Source organism: Ochotona curzoniae, unplaced genomic scaffold, assembly GCF_017591425.1.
Source record: "Ochotona curzoniae isolate NIBS_2020 unplaced genomic scaffold, NIBS_Ocur_1.0 contig_430, whole genome shotgun sequence".
Classification (NCBI taxonomy): Eukaryota; Metazoa; Chordata; class Mammalia; order Lagomorpha; family Ochotonidae; genus Ochotona; species Ochotona curzoniae.
Window position 1 is genome coordinate 14335862 of NW_024466219.1, and position 19037 is coordinate 14354898.

Here is a 19037-nt window from a genome sequence, read left to right on the forward strand (position 1 = left end):
GGGCCAGTCTGAAGCTGTCCCTGAACTACCACTCCCAGGGAGAAGGGACACAAAGGGAGGTGGGCGGCACACGTGTGACCCAGACTAGGGAGGGACCAATGGAAGAATGGGTGAAAGACCCACGTGTTGGTGCCAAAGCGCCAGGGATGGCTGGCAGCGCCACAGTGCTGCCTCTGGGCTTCGCAACATCATGGGTCCAGAGGGAGTGCAGACATCCTGTCCCTCCCAGCAGGTGGAGGAGGGTGGTGCTGGAGCCTGGTGGGGGTGTGCCCACTGCCCGTTGGCATTTGTAAACATTTGCTCTGGGAGCAATGCATCTTTTCTGGGTGCCCCGGAGTAGACAATGTTGCCACATTCTGATGTTTGCAAACTGGTGCCCTGGGTGAGCCCTGGGGACCATCCGAGGGCAGAACGGGATGAGGGAGAGGCAGGGGGGCAGGGGGACCCAGAGGCAGCCACCTCCCCGTCTCCTCACCCCTCCACCCATCCCACCCAGACATTGCACATTTTGAAAATAGATTTGCTTTTCTAACAAAAGCATAAAATAGATCTGTCTTAAAATAAGTCTTTCCTCGCCCCTTCTTTGGAATCAAAATGGCACGGGGTACAGACAGCTGTGACACGCCAGGAAACATACAGGGAAATCTAGGCGCGACAAGGGGCAGGGCAGGAGGCAGGGACCAGACATTCGAATGAACATTTCTATATATTACATATATATCTGGATGTTTATCATCTCCATCAAACATATATTAAGGCATGTGAAGCAACATAAAGAGCCAGCTTTATGGAGTAGGGGGGGAGAGAGGGGGCGGAGATGCAGGCAGCATGTCTCAGCATGTCACACATGTATTTCTAAAAACATCACTTTAAAAAGAGGGGGGGAGTAGAGACGGAGGGAAAAAGGGAAGTGTGTTAGGGGACCTGCTTCTTGTGGCAGGATTAGGGGTATGGGGGTAGGGACCTGGAGGCCAGCCCCACCCGCCAGTCTGCACGGAGGGGAGACTTGAGCCAATCCAACAGCGCAGGTGGCAGATGGAGACATGGAGGCTTCACTCAGCCTGGGAGGGGCAAAGGTCAAAGGTCATAGAAGCCCCTCATTCTGCAGCATGAGAATATCCCAGGCACCTAGAACAGTGCCTGGAGATCCCAGGTGTGCAACCATTAGTTGTTGAACCAACTGTCATCTTTCCTTGCATATGAACCAGCAATGGTCCTGGCCACAACTGGTGGGAGAGAAAGCGGCTGTTCTTGGAGCCGCCGGAAGTCAGGTGGAGGGTCCCGGGCAACCGCTCTGGCAAACAAAGGGCCAAGGGGCATGACATCTTCCTCCCAGACTATCTCTGGCCTGTGCTGGCTAGGTATAGTGGCTGCCACAAAGCCCCCTTCTCCTCCTCTCACCAGCCACACTTCCTTCCCCAGGCCACACTCTCGGCTGGACTACAGGACACTCCACCGGCAACAGGTTAGAGGCGGCTCAGGCGAGGCCCCAGGCCAGCTGTACCCTGCACCGCACAGGTCCTGTTTCTGCCCCTAACCTGCACCTAAAGAGAGTCAAACAGCTGCTCTCTGCCTCTCTCCCTCAACTCAGTCCCTGCCCCACTGTGGAGCACCCCAGTTGGCCCCCATCCCACCCCATCCTGTGGATGAAGAGGGAAGGGGGTGTGGCTGGGCAGGCCGTCTGGATCTAACCCAACCTCCTCCCTGGACAACCAATCCTGCCATCTTCTCCCGGCTTCTCCATATCCCTCTGGCCCTCGGCACTTGCAAACATCTCTGGCTCTGGCTCTGTCCCTGCCCCTCGTTCTCCCAGGTCCTCCCCTGTCTCTGACACCACTGCCCTCACACAGTTCTACCTGCTGTGCCCTATCCTCAGCCAGCACTGGCTCCTCTGGGGCCCCCGGAAGCCTGTCCTCATCTCTCCTCCTCTGGTCTTTGGCTCAAGCAGGTGGTCAGTCTCCGCTGGGCCCCCTGGGAGTATCCTTCAGTTGGAATACATCACCGCCCCGAGGGGGCTGGGCACAGGGAGGGACCCAAGGTAGGTGGCAGGCTCTGTCCTTGGTGTCAGCCACAACTGTGAGACACACAGCCCTGGCCTCCTCTCAACCACACAGTCGAAGGTCTGCTGCTCCCTGGCCATGCGCCCCGTCAGGGAGTGTTCCAGTAGGGCCAACATGGCCCCAGCCAGGCAGAAGATCCCGGTGACCTGGGCATCACCCAGTGCAATACTCCCCCCTGCGTCACCTCCGGCCAGCCCAGGATGACGGACAGCATGAGCAGCAGCGAGGGCGCGTCAGGGCGGGGTGCCATGGGGGTGTGGACTTCGGGCATCCACGCTCCTCCTGGTCGCAGCCCCAGCCAGGCTTCCCGGAGCATCCCTGTGGCAGCACAGCAATAAGGGGCTGGGTGGAGAACCAGGACCTCCGCAGGCAGAGGACAGCCTCAGAACGTGGCTCTGTGGAGCTTCGCAGCATTGGCCTGGGCCAGGGCTTGTACTGCAGGAAAGAGAAGTGGGTTGAGAACAGCTGGCCCTTCTGGAGGTGGGGGGACCCACCCACTCCCTCCACCCCAGAGGTCAGTGGCTCTCTCACTCCTAGCTGACACTAAGCCCTCAGGGCAGGGGCATGTATGGCCTTGGCTGTCAGTGATTTACCACAAGATCAGGGAGCAGACAGACACGTCTGGGCAGGGGGCAGGGAGGGGGTGGAGGAAGGGGCGCTTCTGGGGCTCCGGCTGAGGGGATTGCATGTATCCGAGCAGATGGGAAATGGCCAGGGTATGGGGTGGGGGTCGGGGAAGCAGCTTCCCCGACAGCAGACAGACAAGAAGGCAGCTCCATTCCCCGGCTGCTTCTGGGCATCGGGTATTGGCTTCCAGAAGCAGCCCCAGGAGCTGGCCACGGGCTGGAGCGTGATGGACACGGATACACAGAGGGAGGGGAAGCGTGCACACAGGCACCAGGGGCAGGGAGAAGCTGCAATGGAGGGGGGAAAAGGGACCCAGAGCCAGGGTGGATGAAATACAGAAAAGTGCTTACGTCAGAGCTCAGAGCCGCATGGCTTGGCTGCTGTCGGCGCCCCGTGGGGATTCAGACGGCAGGGGGTTGGCTGGTGGAATCGGGGAAGCAGGGGAGGTGGGAGGGCTGGGGGTTGCACACTGCACTGGAAACAGAAATGAACAGGGGTGTGAATGGGAGGGGTGCTGGCGCCCAGAGCAAGCGAGGCCTCCCCTCTTCCAGGCGGGCATTGAGGCAGGGAGACAAGCAGAGAGGGGAGCTGGTAAAGCAGTCCTCACCCCCCCACAAGGCGGGTGCCATGGAGGAAGGGGAGGGCCCAGGGGAGACCTGGCCAGATCCAGGCTCCACTGAGCAGCAGGGTAAACGGGGTGAGCCAGGGCCTCTCTGGGCATTGTGTGTCTACAGCGCTTTCCCGAGGCCTGACGACAGTACAGTCAACTCACGCTGGTCCAAACTGCCAGGATCCCATCCGATGTGCAAGTAGAAGGGAGATGGCCCCACTGACCCTGACTCACTGCATGAGCCCATTCCACAAATATGGGGGTATGGGATTGGCCTGAAGTGGGGGTTCCCGTAGGCACCGTCCAGGGCCCCCTACAGGCAGCTGAGGCCCCTTCAGTTGCTACTGCTTGGAGCATGGCACATGTCAGAGTGATGGCACCTGGGTGAATCAGATTTTACCCTCTTCTGGTTACCAGCTCAGACTGACAGTAGCAATGTGCAAGGACATGGCAGTCCCCAACCTTCGTGCATCCTCTGTGTTACCGAGAGGCACCCGGAGGGCAGGGAGGGCCCTGGCTCTGAGAAGGACCTCAGCCAGGTCACACGGCCGTCCCTCTCTGGAGGACTTGGACAATGAACTTCCCAGTCCTTTGTTCCCCCTCTGCATCACCTTCCTTGCCTTCTGTGCCAAAGAAAGGCCCGGTGTGGCTGCTGTGCCCCTGTGGCCACTCGTGCACACAACCTGCACAGCTCTCACACGGACCTGGTTCTGTCCACCGTGTGTGGGATGGACACGCACTGCACACGCACAGGCGGGAGTGTGGGTGAGCATCCCAGCCTGTGCCCTGTCACATGAGCCAACACACTGCTAAAGCACGCAGACACATCCACAGGCCCTCCTCCCAAAACACAATTTCCATCATTGAGTCGCCGGTCAGTTGTCCAGCCACGTCCACGTCTAACACATCAACAAGTCAGCAGCTGCCATGGGGACAGCAGGGTAAGCTGCCGCTTGCAACGGAGATGTCAGCATCTCCTACCACAGTGCTCACTTGAGTCTTAGCTGGCCCAGTTTCCTGCAAGCGCATCTGGGAAGGCAGCAGAAGATGGGCCCCCGTACATGAGTTGCCATGTTGGAGACCAGGAGAGAGAGATCCTGGCTCCTGGCTTCAACCTGACTCATCTCCGGCAGTGGTGACCATTTGGGGGTTAATCAAAGAGGTGTCCCCCTCTCTTTATCACTCTTTCAAATTAAAGAAATCAATCTTTAAAGATAAGTCAATAGCCAACCACGGGACAGCCCAAGAATGACAACATGTGTGTGGTGAGGCTGTTCCGACTCGCTCATTTCCCTTGGTCGCACACAGCTCCAACTGGTGCTGATGTGCTGGGTGTGTGACCCACGGGGGGCAAGAAACACAGGAATGGAGGAGAGAAAGGAGTGGAGAGATTAGTAAAACACAGCAGAAGAATCTTTTGTAAAAGGCAGGCCTGATAACTGGAGAACACCCAGCATAAGTACAAATAGATCTATGCCATGTGAAGCTGCACACGGCATCTCTAACAGGAGTCAGCAAAAGAAAGATGCTAAAGTGGCACTCAGCGAGGAAGGAAAATGAATTATGCAAACACAGCCTCTTCATGAAGGCAGAGAAATACTAAATACATATTAGAAGTATGTCCTTTGAAATAATGAAAGCTCATATATGCAACAGATATATTTTGGACAAATGCCCTATTACAGTGCGAGTGGTTGTAAGACTCACCAAGTCTGTATGCATGCGCACACACACACAGCCTGCATACCCTCTCGTCTTGTACACACAGACATTTGTTCACAAATATTGCAGAGGCCAGCACTGTGGCACAGTGGGCTAAACCACCTCCTGCCAAGCCAGCATCCCCTGAGTTCTGGTTTGAATCCCTGGGTGCTCCACTCCCAATCCAGCAATGCTAATACACCTGGGGAAGCAGGGGAAGTTGGCCTGAACATTTGAGACCCTGCACCCATGTAGGAGACCTGCAAGAAGCACCAGGTTCCTGGCTTTGGCTTGGCCCAGAGCTGGTCATTACCACCACTTGGAGAGTGACTTAATGGATGGAAGATCTCTCTCTCTCTCACTCTGCTCTTCAAATAAATCTTTAAAAAAAACACTAACAATGCAAGATGTTAGTGCTGCATACACATACAATCCATGTACACAAACATGCCCTCTCATTCCCAGGAAGACAAAAGCTCCACTTGTGGAAATAGGTGCCGTCACAAACACTAATTCCAATCCTCTCTGGCACCTGCACACATGTGTTCCTGTGCACTCCGAATATCACTTGATTCATAAATGAAGAGCCTCCACACAACATCAAAGGCGTTTTGACACATGCACACACCCACACACTCTCCAGTCCTTGCACTCAGTGACCCACTCAGACCCAGAACACATGCATTTTTGCAAACGCAGCCAGGCATGGGCGCTACTCCTGACATGCATGCTGCACACTCAAACTTGAATGCCATGACTTCCCACAGGTCAGGTGGGTGTCCACACATGAGCGTCTTCCTTGCTTGGGGGCAGTACCTGTGCCCACACCCATGTGTGGATTCTTAGCTCTGCATCTTCCTGGTAACACCTGGCCAGTGTCTTCCACCCATCCACACATTCAGTGTCCCTGGTCTGAACCCATCTGCTCACACCGCACGTGCCCACGAGTAGCCCTGGCCCTGGGGAGAATCTGGGCAACGGGCCAGGGGAGGTGGGGATGGTGAGCCAAATCTGAGGTCTGGCCACAGGTATTTTTCTTTAAATAGCTGGGGTTTTGGCAAAAGTCAAAGTGGCTGTTTTTGGCCCCCAGACCTTGAAATGTAAGCTGTGTGTGTGTGAAATGTGATTCGGTTGGATTGTGTTGAGTTCTGGACTGGGGCCCCATGGTTAAGAGTCGGCCAGGGGCCAGGCCAGAGACACAGTTTTCAAAACGGCACTGCGGCCCCACAGCTTCACGCAGGAAGCTGCTCTTTGCCCAGAGAGGGTGGAATTTGCTCTTTGAATTTGTTCAAGTTCACTGTGCAGCCAAGCTACAGGGAGGTCCCGCAGAGGCCTCCCTCCTTACAGGTAGAGTGGTTCTGTGTGTTGCGGGGTACTCTCTGAGGCCCCTCTCTAGGCAGATATCACATGTCACCCTCTGCCCGAGACGTGAGGCAGGTGTTTGGATATCAGTCATGAACTTCCTCCATCACCCACAAGAGGCAGCATTCAGCCTTGCTCTCATCTGCTTGCTGCAGCTCTTGCCCTGGGGCAGGGGGAGCTTCTCTGTGAGTGTGGTCTGCACGCCTGGTCTCTCTTGCCTCTGCCCACCTTATCTCTAACCACGGTTCCCTCCCGGGTCATGTTCTTAACTGTGGCCCAGGCACTGCACCCTGTCCTTTCATTCATACACAAGCTTGCCCCTGCTTCAGAACCCAGATGCAAGCTCTTTGATGCCGCCCGGCTGGTGCCAACCTCACCCAGTGCACTCGGCCCCCGCAGTTAGCTTCTTGAAGCAGCAAGTGCGTTCGGTCAGCCGGTGTGCTCACGCCTCCCTCCCAGCTCCTTGGCTGCCACACCATCTTCTTCCTTTATTCTTGAGATTTGCATGCAGCAAGAACCAGAAGCAAGAGGTTCTCCTGGAGCTCCCGGCTCTTCTCAGCATTTCCTTACACACTGTTGCCTTGCATGTGTCTGCCCCTGTCCTGCCCTGGCAGAATGGCTCCGCATGGCCCCCAGCTGTGAGGATCATGGGGCTGCTCCTCGTTCCTGCAAGTCAGCAACTCCACTTCTTTGGCACATAGCTCCCCATCATCCCCCCGAGCCTAGCACAGTACTGGTATTCAGCCTGGCCCTGCCTCTCTCTGGCCCTGTCCCCGCTGCAGGGCTGCGCTTCCTCCCCTACACCTGGTCAGCTGGTCTCCCTGGCAGAGCGAGGCCCAGCCCCTCTCACCAGACAGCATGCGGCCCCTGCGGGAGGCCTCGGTCGCCAGGGCACAGGAGATTTCAATCCGCTTCTCCTGCTCCTGCAGCTGGCTCTCTGAGTCCTGAGGCACGTCCACAGAGTCCCCCTCGCCGGTGGGCACCACGTTCTGCATACTGAGGAGGCACAGACACATAGACATGGAGGGCGCAGCAGGGTCCAGCTGGCTGGGGGAGGGTGGGGTCCCCCTGGGGACTAAGGTTTGTGGGGAGGGCCAGGGCCTGCCAAATGTGCAGCCTCTGGTACCCAGCAGGTGTCCCTAGATGCGAGGGGGACACCGGCAATGCACACCTGGGAGCCCTACCCAACGAATTAAGAGGCTCAACGCAGCCTTAAGGATGCAGCAGCTGGCAGAGGGTGAGCCTCTGGCTCGGACTCAGTGCTACGGCTGGCCCTGAGCAGGTGTCTTTGGCACCTGCAGTGGCAGCCTTGCACCTGCCGGGGGCCAAGAGCCCATCTGCTCAGCTTGGAGCCAATGCAGGAGGCCCGTGCCACTGTGACATCTCGGGTCCCAAGGTGGGCAGAGGAGGTGAGGCTGGCCCAGGATTGTTACCTGGACTTGGCAATGAGCGTCTTGATCCTCTCCACCTTCTTCTGCTTCTCCTTCAGCTCCTCAGGGCTCAGGGGAACGTCGGGCTCCAGGTCAATGTAGCGTTCGGGGATGAGGACTTTGTCTGGGGTGGAGAGCTGGGGAGGCATGGGGGTCAGGGCCCAGCATGCTGGCTGGCTGGGGCCACCTCTGCACCACCCAGCTGCCCCGGCCCCCGCTCTGGAGCTCCACCCACCTCCTTGTTGATGTCCACGTCATAGTGCTGGGGCTCCAGCTCCATTTTGCGCAGTCGGGCGATTTCCTCCCGCGGTGTCTCGTACGCCTGCCCGCCAGGTTCTTCGGCACGCAGGGCCGCCTCCAGGTTGGAGATGTCGACCTCGTGGATGCTGCGGTGACGGCGCACCTGGCAGATGGCATCGTCACGGCCATAGCACTGCTACCCGTGCCTCGCGGGGGCAGCTGTAGCCATGGCTACCTCCTTGCTCTCCCTGCCTGGAGCATGCCATCTGGCTGCCACCCTACAGCTTCCACTGCCCCCTTTGACACTCAGGTTCCCCCGAGTCTGATCCTCCACAAGGCGTCAGGGGCAAAACCTCATCAATGTCATTCCCCACCCTGTCATACTCTGCATTCACAGACAGCCAGACTTGGGACAGCTGAGATGGCATCTTGCACTGGTTTCTGATTTATAATTATGGAAGCTCCGATCCACCAATAAGATCCACCAACACTGTCAGCTATCTGAAGGCAGGACTTGCTCGGGATTTCCTTTTAAGATTTATTGATTTCTCTTTAAAAGGCAGAGTTACAGAGAGAAGAGACAGGTCTTGCATCTGCTGGACCAATGGCCACAACGGCCAGAGCTGGAGCCTCCTCCGGGTCACCCAGGTGGATGAAGGAACCCAAGCCCTTGGGCCATCCTCTGCTGCTTTCCTAGGCCACAAGCAGGGAGCTGAATAGGAAGTGGAGCAACCAGGACTCGAACTGGCACCCATATGGGATGCTGGCTGCCCCGGGTTTTGATATTTCTAAAATTCAGTGGAAAGACTCAGTTACTCCCAGCTCTGCGCTTATTGCTGTGCAGTCCAGGAGCCCGGTAACTGCGCTGCACCGGCTTCCTTCTTGTAGCACAGGGATGATAATTCCCAGCTTAGTGTGACAAAAGGATTAAGTGAAGTCACAGAGAGAAGGGACTCAGAACCTGCAGCACACAGCAGGTATTCTAGGTGCCCACACCGGTGTGGGCACACTGCTCCAGAAACACAAAGGCACCTTGAAGAGTACGTGGAAAAAGGAATTAGAAGACTGAATTTATCATGGTATAAAAAAGGTTTTGAGGGGCCCAGCGCAGTAGACTAGTAGCTAAAGTCCTTGCCTTGCATGCCCAGGATCCCATATTGGCACAGGTCCATATCCTGGCTGCTCCACTTCCCTTCCAGCACCTTGTTTGTACCTGGGAAAGCAATAGAGGACAGCCCAAAGCCATGGGACCATGCACTCACACCAGAGACCCAGAAAGAAGCTCCTTGCTTTGGATTGACTCAGCACTGACCGTTGTTGCTACTTCGGGAGTGAACCAAAGGATTAGATCTTTCTCTCTGATTTTCGTTCACTCTATAAATCTGACTTTCCAATAAGAAAAATCTTTTTTAAAAGTTTTGAGGGTCCAATGTTGTGGTACAGTGTATTAAGCTGCAGTCTGCAATGCCAGCATCCCATATGGGTGCTGGATCCAGTCCCAGCTCTTTACTCGGACCCTGCTCCCTGATAATGTGCCTGGGAGAGCAGCAGAGCTCGGTGGCTTGACCTCCGCACTCAGATGACAGAACCACATGGGCTCCAGTTTGGCCCAGCTCCAGCGGTTACAGCCACTTGGGGGGTGAGCCAACAGATAAAAGATTTCTCTCTCTGTGTCTCTCCTTGTCTCTGTAAATATGCATTTCCAATAAAAATAAATAAATCTGAAAAAAAGAAAAGAAAAAGCAAGAGAGAGAAAGAAAGAAAGGAAAAAAAGAAAAGAAAAGGAAAGGAAAGAGAGAAGTACACAGGAGTCCTTCTCGGAGAGCAGTCCCATGACCCTGTACCCCGCAGCTGAAGGGGGGCTGTGGCAAGAGTGTCCGTGGGAGACACAGGGCACGCACCTGCCAGGTCTGATCCGGTTTCCTTGCACTTCTCTTTGTCTCCAAGTCTTAAAGACTCTTGGTAGGACACGCGTTTCTCTCCCATTCATAATTTTAGGAAGGCTTTAGTAACTTAAGTAATTCCCAGGACCCTCTATTCTCTCAGGTTGGACTAAATGGTGCTTATGTTCATATTTTTTTATTTTGATCCCTTTTAAAATTTTAATCCAATTTTCCACAAACTTTTTGAAGTCCTTGTATTAGTGATAGCTATTTCCTTTCTTTTCTCCTTCTTTTTAAAAACATTTCATTTTTTTTTTAATTGGAAAGGCAGATCATATTTACGGAGAAAGAAGAAATGAACATCTTCCATTTGCTGGTTCACTCCCCAAATGTCTGCAACGGCCAGAGCTGAGTCGATCTAAAGTTGAGAGCCAAGAGCTTCTTCCAGGTCTCCCACACGGGTGCAGGGCCCCAAGGCTTTGAACCATTTTCTACTGCTTTCCCAAGTCATATGCAGGGAGGTGGATGGGAAGTAGAGCAGCACCTGTATGGGATCCTGGCACTTGTAAGGTGAGGATTTAGCCATGGAGGCACAATGGCTGTTTCTGAGTGGTGGATTTTATACCATTTTCTATGATCTGAATTTTATATAACTCATTTCAATGAAAATAATCAAGACTTTCTTTTCTGTGAGTTATTTTTCCCCCAAAAAATTGTTTATTTACTTGAAAGGCAGACTTACAGAGAGCAATTGAGAGAATTTTCCATACACCGGTTTGCTCCCTAGATGGCCACAATAAACTAGACCTGGGCCAAACTGAACCCAGGAGCCAGGAACTCCATCCTGGTCTCCCACATGGTAGGGCAAGGATTGGGCCGTCTTCTGTTGCTATTGCAGGCACATTTGCAAGAAACTGGATCTGCAGCACAGCAGCTGGAACTCAAACTGGTGCTCATAGAGGATGCCAGCATTACAGGTAACAGCTTAACCTACTGTGTTCACTGCTGGTCCTGAGTTATTTTTTAAATCAATCTTTCCCCAAAGATGTATTTATTTATTTATTTGAAAATCACAGTCAGAGAGAGAAGAGAAAGATTTTTCTTTGTTGGTTTGCCTGCTAGATGGAGCAAATACCTGAAAGTTGCCACCTGCAATGCCAATATTCCATTTGGGAGTACCAGCTCCAGTGGCAGCTGCTCCACTTCCAATCCAGCTCCCTGCCCATGCGCTTGAGAAGGCGGTGGAAGATGGCCCAAGTGCTTGGGCTCCTGCACCCACACTGGAGACCCAGAAGAAGCTCCAGGCTCCTGACTCCTGCCCATTGTGGCCACCTGGGGGAGTGAACCAACTGATGGAAGATCTCTGCTTCTTCCCCTCTCTCTCTGCCTTTCGAAGAAATAAATCTTGGGGGGGAAAAAAAAAGATGCCTCCTCTAGTTCTTCCCTGGGCTCAACTTTTCTGTGTGTGTGTGTATCTTTGTTTGTTTGTTCTCAAAACTTTTTAGAGCAAGTTGGCCATGCCCCACGGTGGGCGGGGTTGGCAGGCAGCGGGCCTGGTGGGGGAGGGGCTGGGCAGACATTACCACTTTGTAGGCAGGCCGGGGGCTGGGCTCAGGGGCAGGGCTGGCGGGCAGCTGCAGGCTCCTCCGCTTCTCCTTCATGGAGCCGCTCTGGTGCCGCCGCATGCGGTCGATCTGCTCCTCCACGCTCATCTTCACCTTCCCCTCGCCAGGAAACAGTGCACTCTTGGGGCGTTCCTGCTGCGGTGGGAAAACAGGGCTCTCACAAGTGTACCCCAACTCCCACCCAATGTCTCCCATCAGCCCCAACCCAAGGCCTGGCCAAGTTCTTGTGGCTGCCCTGCCACCTGTGGACACTGCAGGTGCCACAGAAGGGATGAGGAGCAGATGTTTTGCAAGCACAGGTGGCCTCTGCAGCACGCGGCAGCAATGTGACGCAACTCACACTGGAAAACAGAGTGTGTAGGTGCAGGATGTGGCTCTGCGATTGGGAGACTAAAGGTACAGCACTTACTGTGAAACAAGAGGAAATCAGGTGAGGGAGGGACTGTCTAGTCTTTATTATTTGGGAGGTCCTCAGCCTCTCCGATGTATGCACGAGGCCTGGGGGAAACATGCATTGTTGGAAAGTGTATCCTGAACGGTGGATGACACTTTGGTGGACAGATGAGGCACCATGGGACTTGGCATGCCAGTCGAAAAGCTCAGAAATCAGAAACAGACACAAGTTTATTAGGTGGGACTCCTTGAAATACACAGGAGAGCTACAAGGTTTTTGAGGATGTGCTGTCTGCAGAAATATGCCAACATCTACTGAATGGGACAGGAAGATGAAAGTGTTGACAGGTTTCTATGGATTTTGCAGACAGGAAATCGGCTAACAGAGCTGCTTGGCTACAAAAAGGAAGAGTGATTCTGAGAATAAAGTCAAGGGTGCAGGGACCAGAGGGCCAATGCTTATGAACGAGGCTCCTGAGCCTCCTGGCCCAGGGGGCAGGGCAGCCAGCCACGGAGGCTTCTTCTGGGGGCAGGGATGATATCCGGGTTGTCCTGGTTTTGTATTCTAGAAGCAGATTCATTCATCTTCTAGTTACACAGATGAGCAGAATTTTGCCCCAAGAAGTCCGGAGTATCCCTCAGACATGAAGGCGATGAGGGAGGTGATGGTCATGGGTTGAGACCTCAAGGAGTTATGTGGTGGTATGACTGCAAGTGGAACAGGTGCAACGCATGGGGATCACAGTCCAACCCTTGAAGCCTGTGGCCGTAACCATATTTGGAAAGAGGTCTCCACCGATGTGACCAAGTTCAGGAACTCCTACTGAATTAGGGTGGCGCCCATCCAGCAAGGGGCAGGACTTATAAGAGAGAGAAAAGGAGAGGGCACCCAGAGAGGGAGGGGGCATGAAGATGGAGGCAGAGACTGGATGTGAGCCTCCAAGCCCAGCAGTGCCACTGGCAGCTGGGAGCAAGGCGGAACATGGAGCCTCAGCATGGACCAACCCTACTGATGCTTTGATCTCAGCTTAGAGGATGAAAGTGTGTGTCGTTCCGGGCTTCTTGGTCCACGGTCATTTGCTAACCCCTGGCAGAGAGGAGCCTGCTGCCTTGGCCTGGACATTCACTCTGATGCTGCTGGCTGCCACGCCTGTGCCATGCCTTGCATCAGCAGCACACATCCCAGCACCCCTCATCTGCATCATGCACACTTGTCCCTCTCAAGGAAAAGTTCCCTCCCATCAATGGAGCTCTTGCCCTGCGAGGTCTCCCTCCCTTGCCTGGCTTGGGGCCCCTCAACAGGAGGGGGATCCCCCAAGGGAGCACATACTCACCCGAGGGGCCAGCCCATTGGGGAGCCCGTTGGCGGGCCTCCTCACCACCGCCGACGGGGTCACCTCTTCATCAGCTGGCGACTTTGTCCGTGGCGGCACAATGCCCACTGCAAGGAGAAAGGCAGTAGGGAGGGGCCCCATGGAGAGCAGGAGAGACTCAGTGCCTCCCACTCCCAGGTTAGAGCCTGGCATGGGGCAAGTGCCCCCTTGGGTGTGAATAAGCACCAGGGCCCCTCTGGGTGGAGGGTGGACGTGGGGGATGAGACAGGAAGTACCTTTGTTGAGAGCGGCTTGTTTCTCAGCTTCTACCTCCTGCCTAGTGGGCACAAGGCTGATGTCACGAGGGGCGTCCTGGAGGGGATCCTTCTTGTTTGGCTCGTAGCTGGTCTTGCACTGAGGAGGAAGGAAAAGAATGTGGCTGATGCCACAGTGGCCGCCGGGGACAAGCCCCCAGTGGCAGTTCCTTGTGTAGCAATGGCTGGGAGCTCACAGGATGACTCTATAGTGGCCAGCTGGACATTGGAGCTTCCAGTTTCTGCCCTTTAAGGCTGATCAGTGCTGGGCCAGCTTGAGTGAAGGAGAGCTTCAGGAGGGACTCAAGGGGAAACCCTAGAAAAATCCCTCCATCTCACAAGCCCTGAGCAGTAGGGCCAGGAACCGCCAGAGGAGGGCGCTGCGGGGCCCGGGTTCCTGAGGATTGTATTAGAATTCCACCTGAGAGTCAAGTGGGCAAGCAGCCTTGGTACCAGGCTTCTGGGTGCTGGGAGCTCATTTACATCCTGCCAGCCATCTCTTAGGCTCTCGGTGAGAACATACAGGAAGAAAACCAGGCCAGAGTGGAGAAGCATTGGCTCCACCCAGCCAGAACACATGGCCCTTCCAACTTCTGCACCTTTCAGACTAGGGTGTGTTACCTGCTCTGCCCAACTCACAAGGGGACCCCCTCAGGGTCGTGTCAATGACACACAGCAGAGCCAGGGTGGCCAGGATGGCCAGGGAGATGGCCAGACTCTCCCCAGAGTCTGCTCAGCACACTGCCTCTCCCAAGGCCACCAGCACCTTTGCTGGATCCCGACTGGGGAGCCAGGCAAGAGAAGGAGCCCAGGCAGCAGGGAAAGGAATCAGGATCCCTACACACCAGGGGCTCGTGGACCCAGCCCACTGAGGGTGACACAAGACAAGGCTGAGGCAGGGACAGCTCTGGGAGGCTCAGAGCTTAAAATCAGGCAGGGCACAGGTAGAGATGGGAAGGGCCCTGGCGGTTCATGGAAGCAGGGCGGGCTGAACACAACCCCTGCAGTTATCAGTGAAAATCACTTCCTAGCATCCACAGACAGCAAGAGGGGCGCAATGGCCATGACTCCACCCAGCTGGCCCTTGCTCTATGCCAGCAGCCAGGGCAAAGGCCAGGTCCATAGACAGTCCCAAGAAAAAGAAAGACAACTCCCCCCTCCTCCCTTACCACCATGCCTGGCCCTTTGCCCACTCTTCCCATGTAGCCCACCCTCTCCAAGACCCAAGGGTGCCAGGTACCTGCCCCCTGGCTGTCTCGCCACTGTGGTGCCAAGAAGGGGAGTTGGGGTAGGGCCAGAAGCGGCTGTCGTTAGGGAGTGGAGGGACAGTTGGAGGGGACTCCAGGGGGACGTAGGCTTTGGGGAGGGGAGGCCGAGGCGGGCCAGATTCCTGAGGCAGAGAGAAGCCAGAGCGTTAGGCAGAGTGGAGCAGTCACTGTGAGAGCAGGAGAAAAAAGTGTTAGAGGAGGCAGGTGACAAGAACAACAGTGACATTACAGAAAGGAGGGCCAACCAAGGATGTTGCACTGCCACCCTGCCTGGACATGGCAGTCACCACCTGCCCATCACTTCCTCCCCCACCCTGACCAGTTCTCCTTGTCATTGCTGCTGCACCACCCAGCTGGTCTCTGGCCAGCCCTTGCACTTGTTTCTCGCATGTCCCTCCAGCTGTCCAGGTTCTAAAGTTCCCCTCCTTGGTCCCCTCCCCTCGTCAGGAACACCATGTATTCCCTGTCTGAGCCACAAGACTCCATTGCTAGATATTCGTCCCTGTGTTCACTGGCTGCTGGGCTACTGTGGGCTGGCCCACTCAGCCACCGGGGCCAGTGCGGGTCTCCTCCATCCCCAGCCCATCCATAACACCTGCTGTCTGGCTGTCTGAGAAGGAGTCCCCATCCTGGCCTCAGTCACCTGTCTCAGAGGTCTGGCTGCTTTTGCTGACCTCCAGGATGCCAGGGAGAGACTTCCTGGGACGGGGCTCAGGAGGACAACAAGAGACAAGCACAGACAGAGGGACTGGGTAGCTGGAGATGAGAATGGTTCCCCTGGACGACAGCCCCAGGAGATGGAGTTTGCACAATGAGGCAAGGGACAGATTCTGAGTGGGGCTCCTGTACTCCCCCTCCCTCCCTGCCTTGGCTCCATTCTTCCCGCTTACCTCATTGGACCCAGGCTTGGTGGGGGACCCCTGGGAGCCAGACACCATTGAGAAGGGGCTCAGGGGGCTGGTGAGGCTGGCGGAGCTGAGAGGGCTGGCTGGGCTGTTGGAGCTGTAGGTGGCCGAGGGGCCAAGTCCTCCTTGGGGTGGGGTGGGAGAGAGAAGGAGAGATGGGTGAAGGATGAGGAGGGGGTGTGGGCTGGTGTGAATATGGACCCTGTGGGTGGAGGTGGTGAGACAAAGACCTACCCAGGGCTGGAGGAGGAGGACATTGTAGCTCAGGGCCACCAGCCCCCCTGGGGCAGTTAGAGCAGGTGCAGGGGCCACAGGCTGGTGCCAACAGGTGTCAGGCAGAGAGAGAGGTGAATGGAGATGCTGCTGCTGCCCTCCAAGGGTTGGCAAAAGCCAGCTGGTGGCCCTGGGGCTCAAGGAGCCAGCAAGAGGGGAGAGACCACCAGTCATCCACAAGCTCAGGAGCTGGAAGGTACAGGGGCTCTTGGGGCTTTCCTAAAGCCAGCAGTGTCTCCAAGTGGCCCACATGGTCCATGCTGGTGGGGAGGGGGAAAGAGAAGCCCACTCCCACCTGGGACCCAGAGAAGCTGCCGAATGGCTCAGGGCGGCAGGGGGAGATGGCAGGTATAGGCTGGAGGACAGAGATGCCCGAGCGTTCCTGGTGAAGGAGGAAGCCCAGTAGGCCGGCAGGGCCACACCCACCTCTGTGCTTGGCCGTGTCCGTGCCCCGGGACGGGTTGTTCTTCCTCAGTCCCTCCATGACGTCCTGGATGCGCCAGATCTCCTTCTGGATCTGCCTGTTGAGGGTTTCATTCTGCAACAGCCACAAAGAAGAGTCAAAGGAAGCAGCCACAAGGAACGCCTGGCCCACCCCATCAGCCTGGACAGGCCTGGACCAGCAGGCGCAGGAGGCCTGCCTACATGCTCACACATGGGCAGCCTCTACCTTGTCAATCTCCATAAAAAGCTGTCCTGGAACTGTACAGGAGGAGGCACTGCCCTCCTGATCTTGCCCAGGGGACATCAGGTGTGGTGGCTTGCCCATAGGACACGATTAGGTCCCCTGGGTAAGGAGAGTCATCACTTCGCCCTGCCCAGCCAGGTGCAAGGGAGAGATGACTTCCATTAGCAGGAGGGAGACAGGAAAGCAGTGGGGACAAGGGGGCTGAGACTGCAGTGAATGATGGGTTCACAAAGCCAGCTGGAGAAAAAGACAAGGCAAGGAGAGCTCTGAAAGTCGCCTGGTCCAGCCTCCCGCCTCCATGCAGACTGTCCACCACAGCCCTGAAAGGACAGCCCCTCGCTGTCTGAAAGCCACAAAAACTTCAGTGTCACGAAATGCTTACATTTACATGTCTGTTTCCAATTTTTTTTTTAATTTTTATTTGAAAGAGAGAGAAAGAAGTCTTCCACCTGTTGGTTCACTCCCCAAATGGCTTCAATGACCAGGGCTGGGTCAGGCCAAAGCCAGAAGCCGGGAGCTTTCTCCAAGTTTCCCTTGTAGGTGCAGGGGTCTAAGCACTTGGGCCATCCTTCACTGCTTTCCCAGATGCAAAGCAGGGTCAGAAGTGACGCAGCTGGGACTCGATCCAGTGCCCATTCGGGATGCTGGTGCCGCAGGCAGCAGCTTCTCCCAGTGTACCATAGCACCAGCCCCTGTTTTGTCCTTTTTTTTTTTTTTGAGAGACAGAGATCTCCTATGTGCTGATTCACTCCCTAAATCCCACAACAAGCAGAGTTGGGCCAGGCTAAAGGCAGGCTCCTGGAACTCAGCCTGGGTCTCTTGCATGGGTACTTGAACCATCATCTCCTGATACCCAGCAGGAAGCTGCCCTGGGAGCAGAGGTGGGATTGAACCCAGGAACTCTGATATAGTTGTAGGCGTCCCAAAAGGCATTTAAAAAAAAAAAGATTTATTTATTTTTATTGAAAGGCAGACATACAGAGGAGAGACAGAGAGAAAGACTTTCCACCCACTGGCCTACTCCCTAAATGTCTGCCATGCCGGAGCTGAGCTGATCTGAAGCCATGAGCTTCTTCTGGGTCTCCATGAAGGTGTAGGGTCCCAAGGCTTTGGGCCATCCTCTACTGGAAACTGGATGGAAGTGGAGCAGCCAGGATACGAACTGGCACCCACATAGGATCCTGGTGCATGCCAGACAAGGACTTTAGCCACTAAGCCATTGAGCCAGACCCCAAGAGGAGGCACAAAATGTCCACATCGTATGCCTGTTTTTAACATCCTTCCTGTGACAAGACACCTGACGGCCACCTTAAGGCTCCCAGTCTTCACTTCAGCTTCTTCCTCTCTGTGAGTTGGTGAACTGCAAGAAAACCCCTGAGACCCTGGCTCAGCCACCATCATCATCCTCCTCTCTTGTTCCAGGACCAGCTCTTGGCCTTAGTAAGTTTCCAACATTGTCAAAGGCAGACAGAAGTTGCTTTGCCTAGAGCGCTGAGAGAAGGCAGGGACCGAGATGACCCCTGTTCAGCCTGGGGCCCTCTCTCACCTGCAGATCCAAATTGAGCTGTTCCCAGAGGTCATCGTGCAGGGCAGAGACCTCCAACTCAAGATTCTCGTACTCCAGGGTGCTGTTCGTCAGGGCCTGCAGGGGAAAGGGGTTCACTGGGAAAAAGGTCCTGGCCATGGCTGTCCCCCTTTGTTCAGCAATGGAGGCCTGGGCAGGTAGCTGCTAAGGCCTTGTTGGGGCGAGAGGGGCGGCCCAGACTGATATTCTGATGACAAAGTCCAATTATGCAGAAGGTGCAAGAGCAATTCCCACTGCAAACAGAAGACCAAAGCGGATTCCCCTCCAGGTTCTGCCTCGCCTGGGGGTGGAGCCGGGAGGGACAGCAAAGAGCCCAAGGACGGACATGTGCTCTCTGCAAATTAAAGTGACTTCCTGGGAGCTGCAGACAAGGCTGCTGACCGTTGCTACCCACACAACCTGCCTTGGAGGGCCCGCCCTGGGCCCTTGGGGGAATGATCTAGGGCGTAGCCACTGCTCTGCCTCTGCAAGGGGGAGGACAGAAACTGGTGGCCAGGGTGTCGGAGCAGCAGGGCAGGCCTCAGCTCCCTGCCATCCTGCAGGCATGCTGGTATAGGGAGAAGGTGTTGCAGCAGAGTGGGAGCTGCTGGGAGGGTGTGCAATGCAGGTGCACAGCTGCATGACGGCCTCTGGAGCAGCCCGAGCCTCCTCTCGGAGGAGACCCCAATGAGGACGGTACAAATCAGGGCAGATTGGGGGCTCTTGCTGAGTGGCTCTGGACACTAAGACCCCTCAAAGTGGGGTGGAGACTCCTGCTGAG

General features: G+C 55.6%; 1 protein-coding gene across 1 annotated transcript in view; it reads right to left on the minus strand.

Moving 5' to 3' along the window:
• Positions 1-2369: 2369 nt before the first annotated feature.
• Positions 2370-19037, minus strand: part of PLEKHA6 (pleckstrin homology domain containing A6) — a 130311-nt gene continuing 113643 nt past the window's right edge. Inside the window, exons 18-29 of the mRNA XM_040985490.1 lie at positions 18239-18334; positions 16431-16542; positions 15717-15856; positions 14799-14948; positions 13541-13658; positions 13266-13372; positions 11497-11673; positions 8026-8193; positions 7794-7927; positions 7211-7356; positions 3038-3161; positions 2370-2495 (exon numbers count right to left, since the gene is read on the minus strand). Of these exons, the coding sequence (XP_040841424.1) occupies positions 3046-3161; positions 7211-7356; positions 7794-7927; positions 8026-8193; positions 11497-11673; positions 13266-13372; positions 13541-13658; positions 14799-14948; positions 15717-15856; positions 16431-16542; positions 18239-18334 (1464 nt within the window). The 3' untranslated portion in view covers positions 2370-2495; positions 3038-3045. The remainder of the gene's footprint in view (positions 2496-3037; positions 3162-7210; positions 7357-7793; positions 7928-8025; positions 8194-11496; positions 11674-13265; positions 13373-13540; positions 13659-14798; positions 14949-15716; positions 15857-16430; positions 16543-18238; positions 18335-19037) is intronic.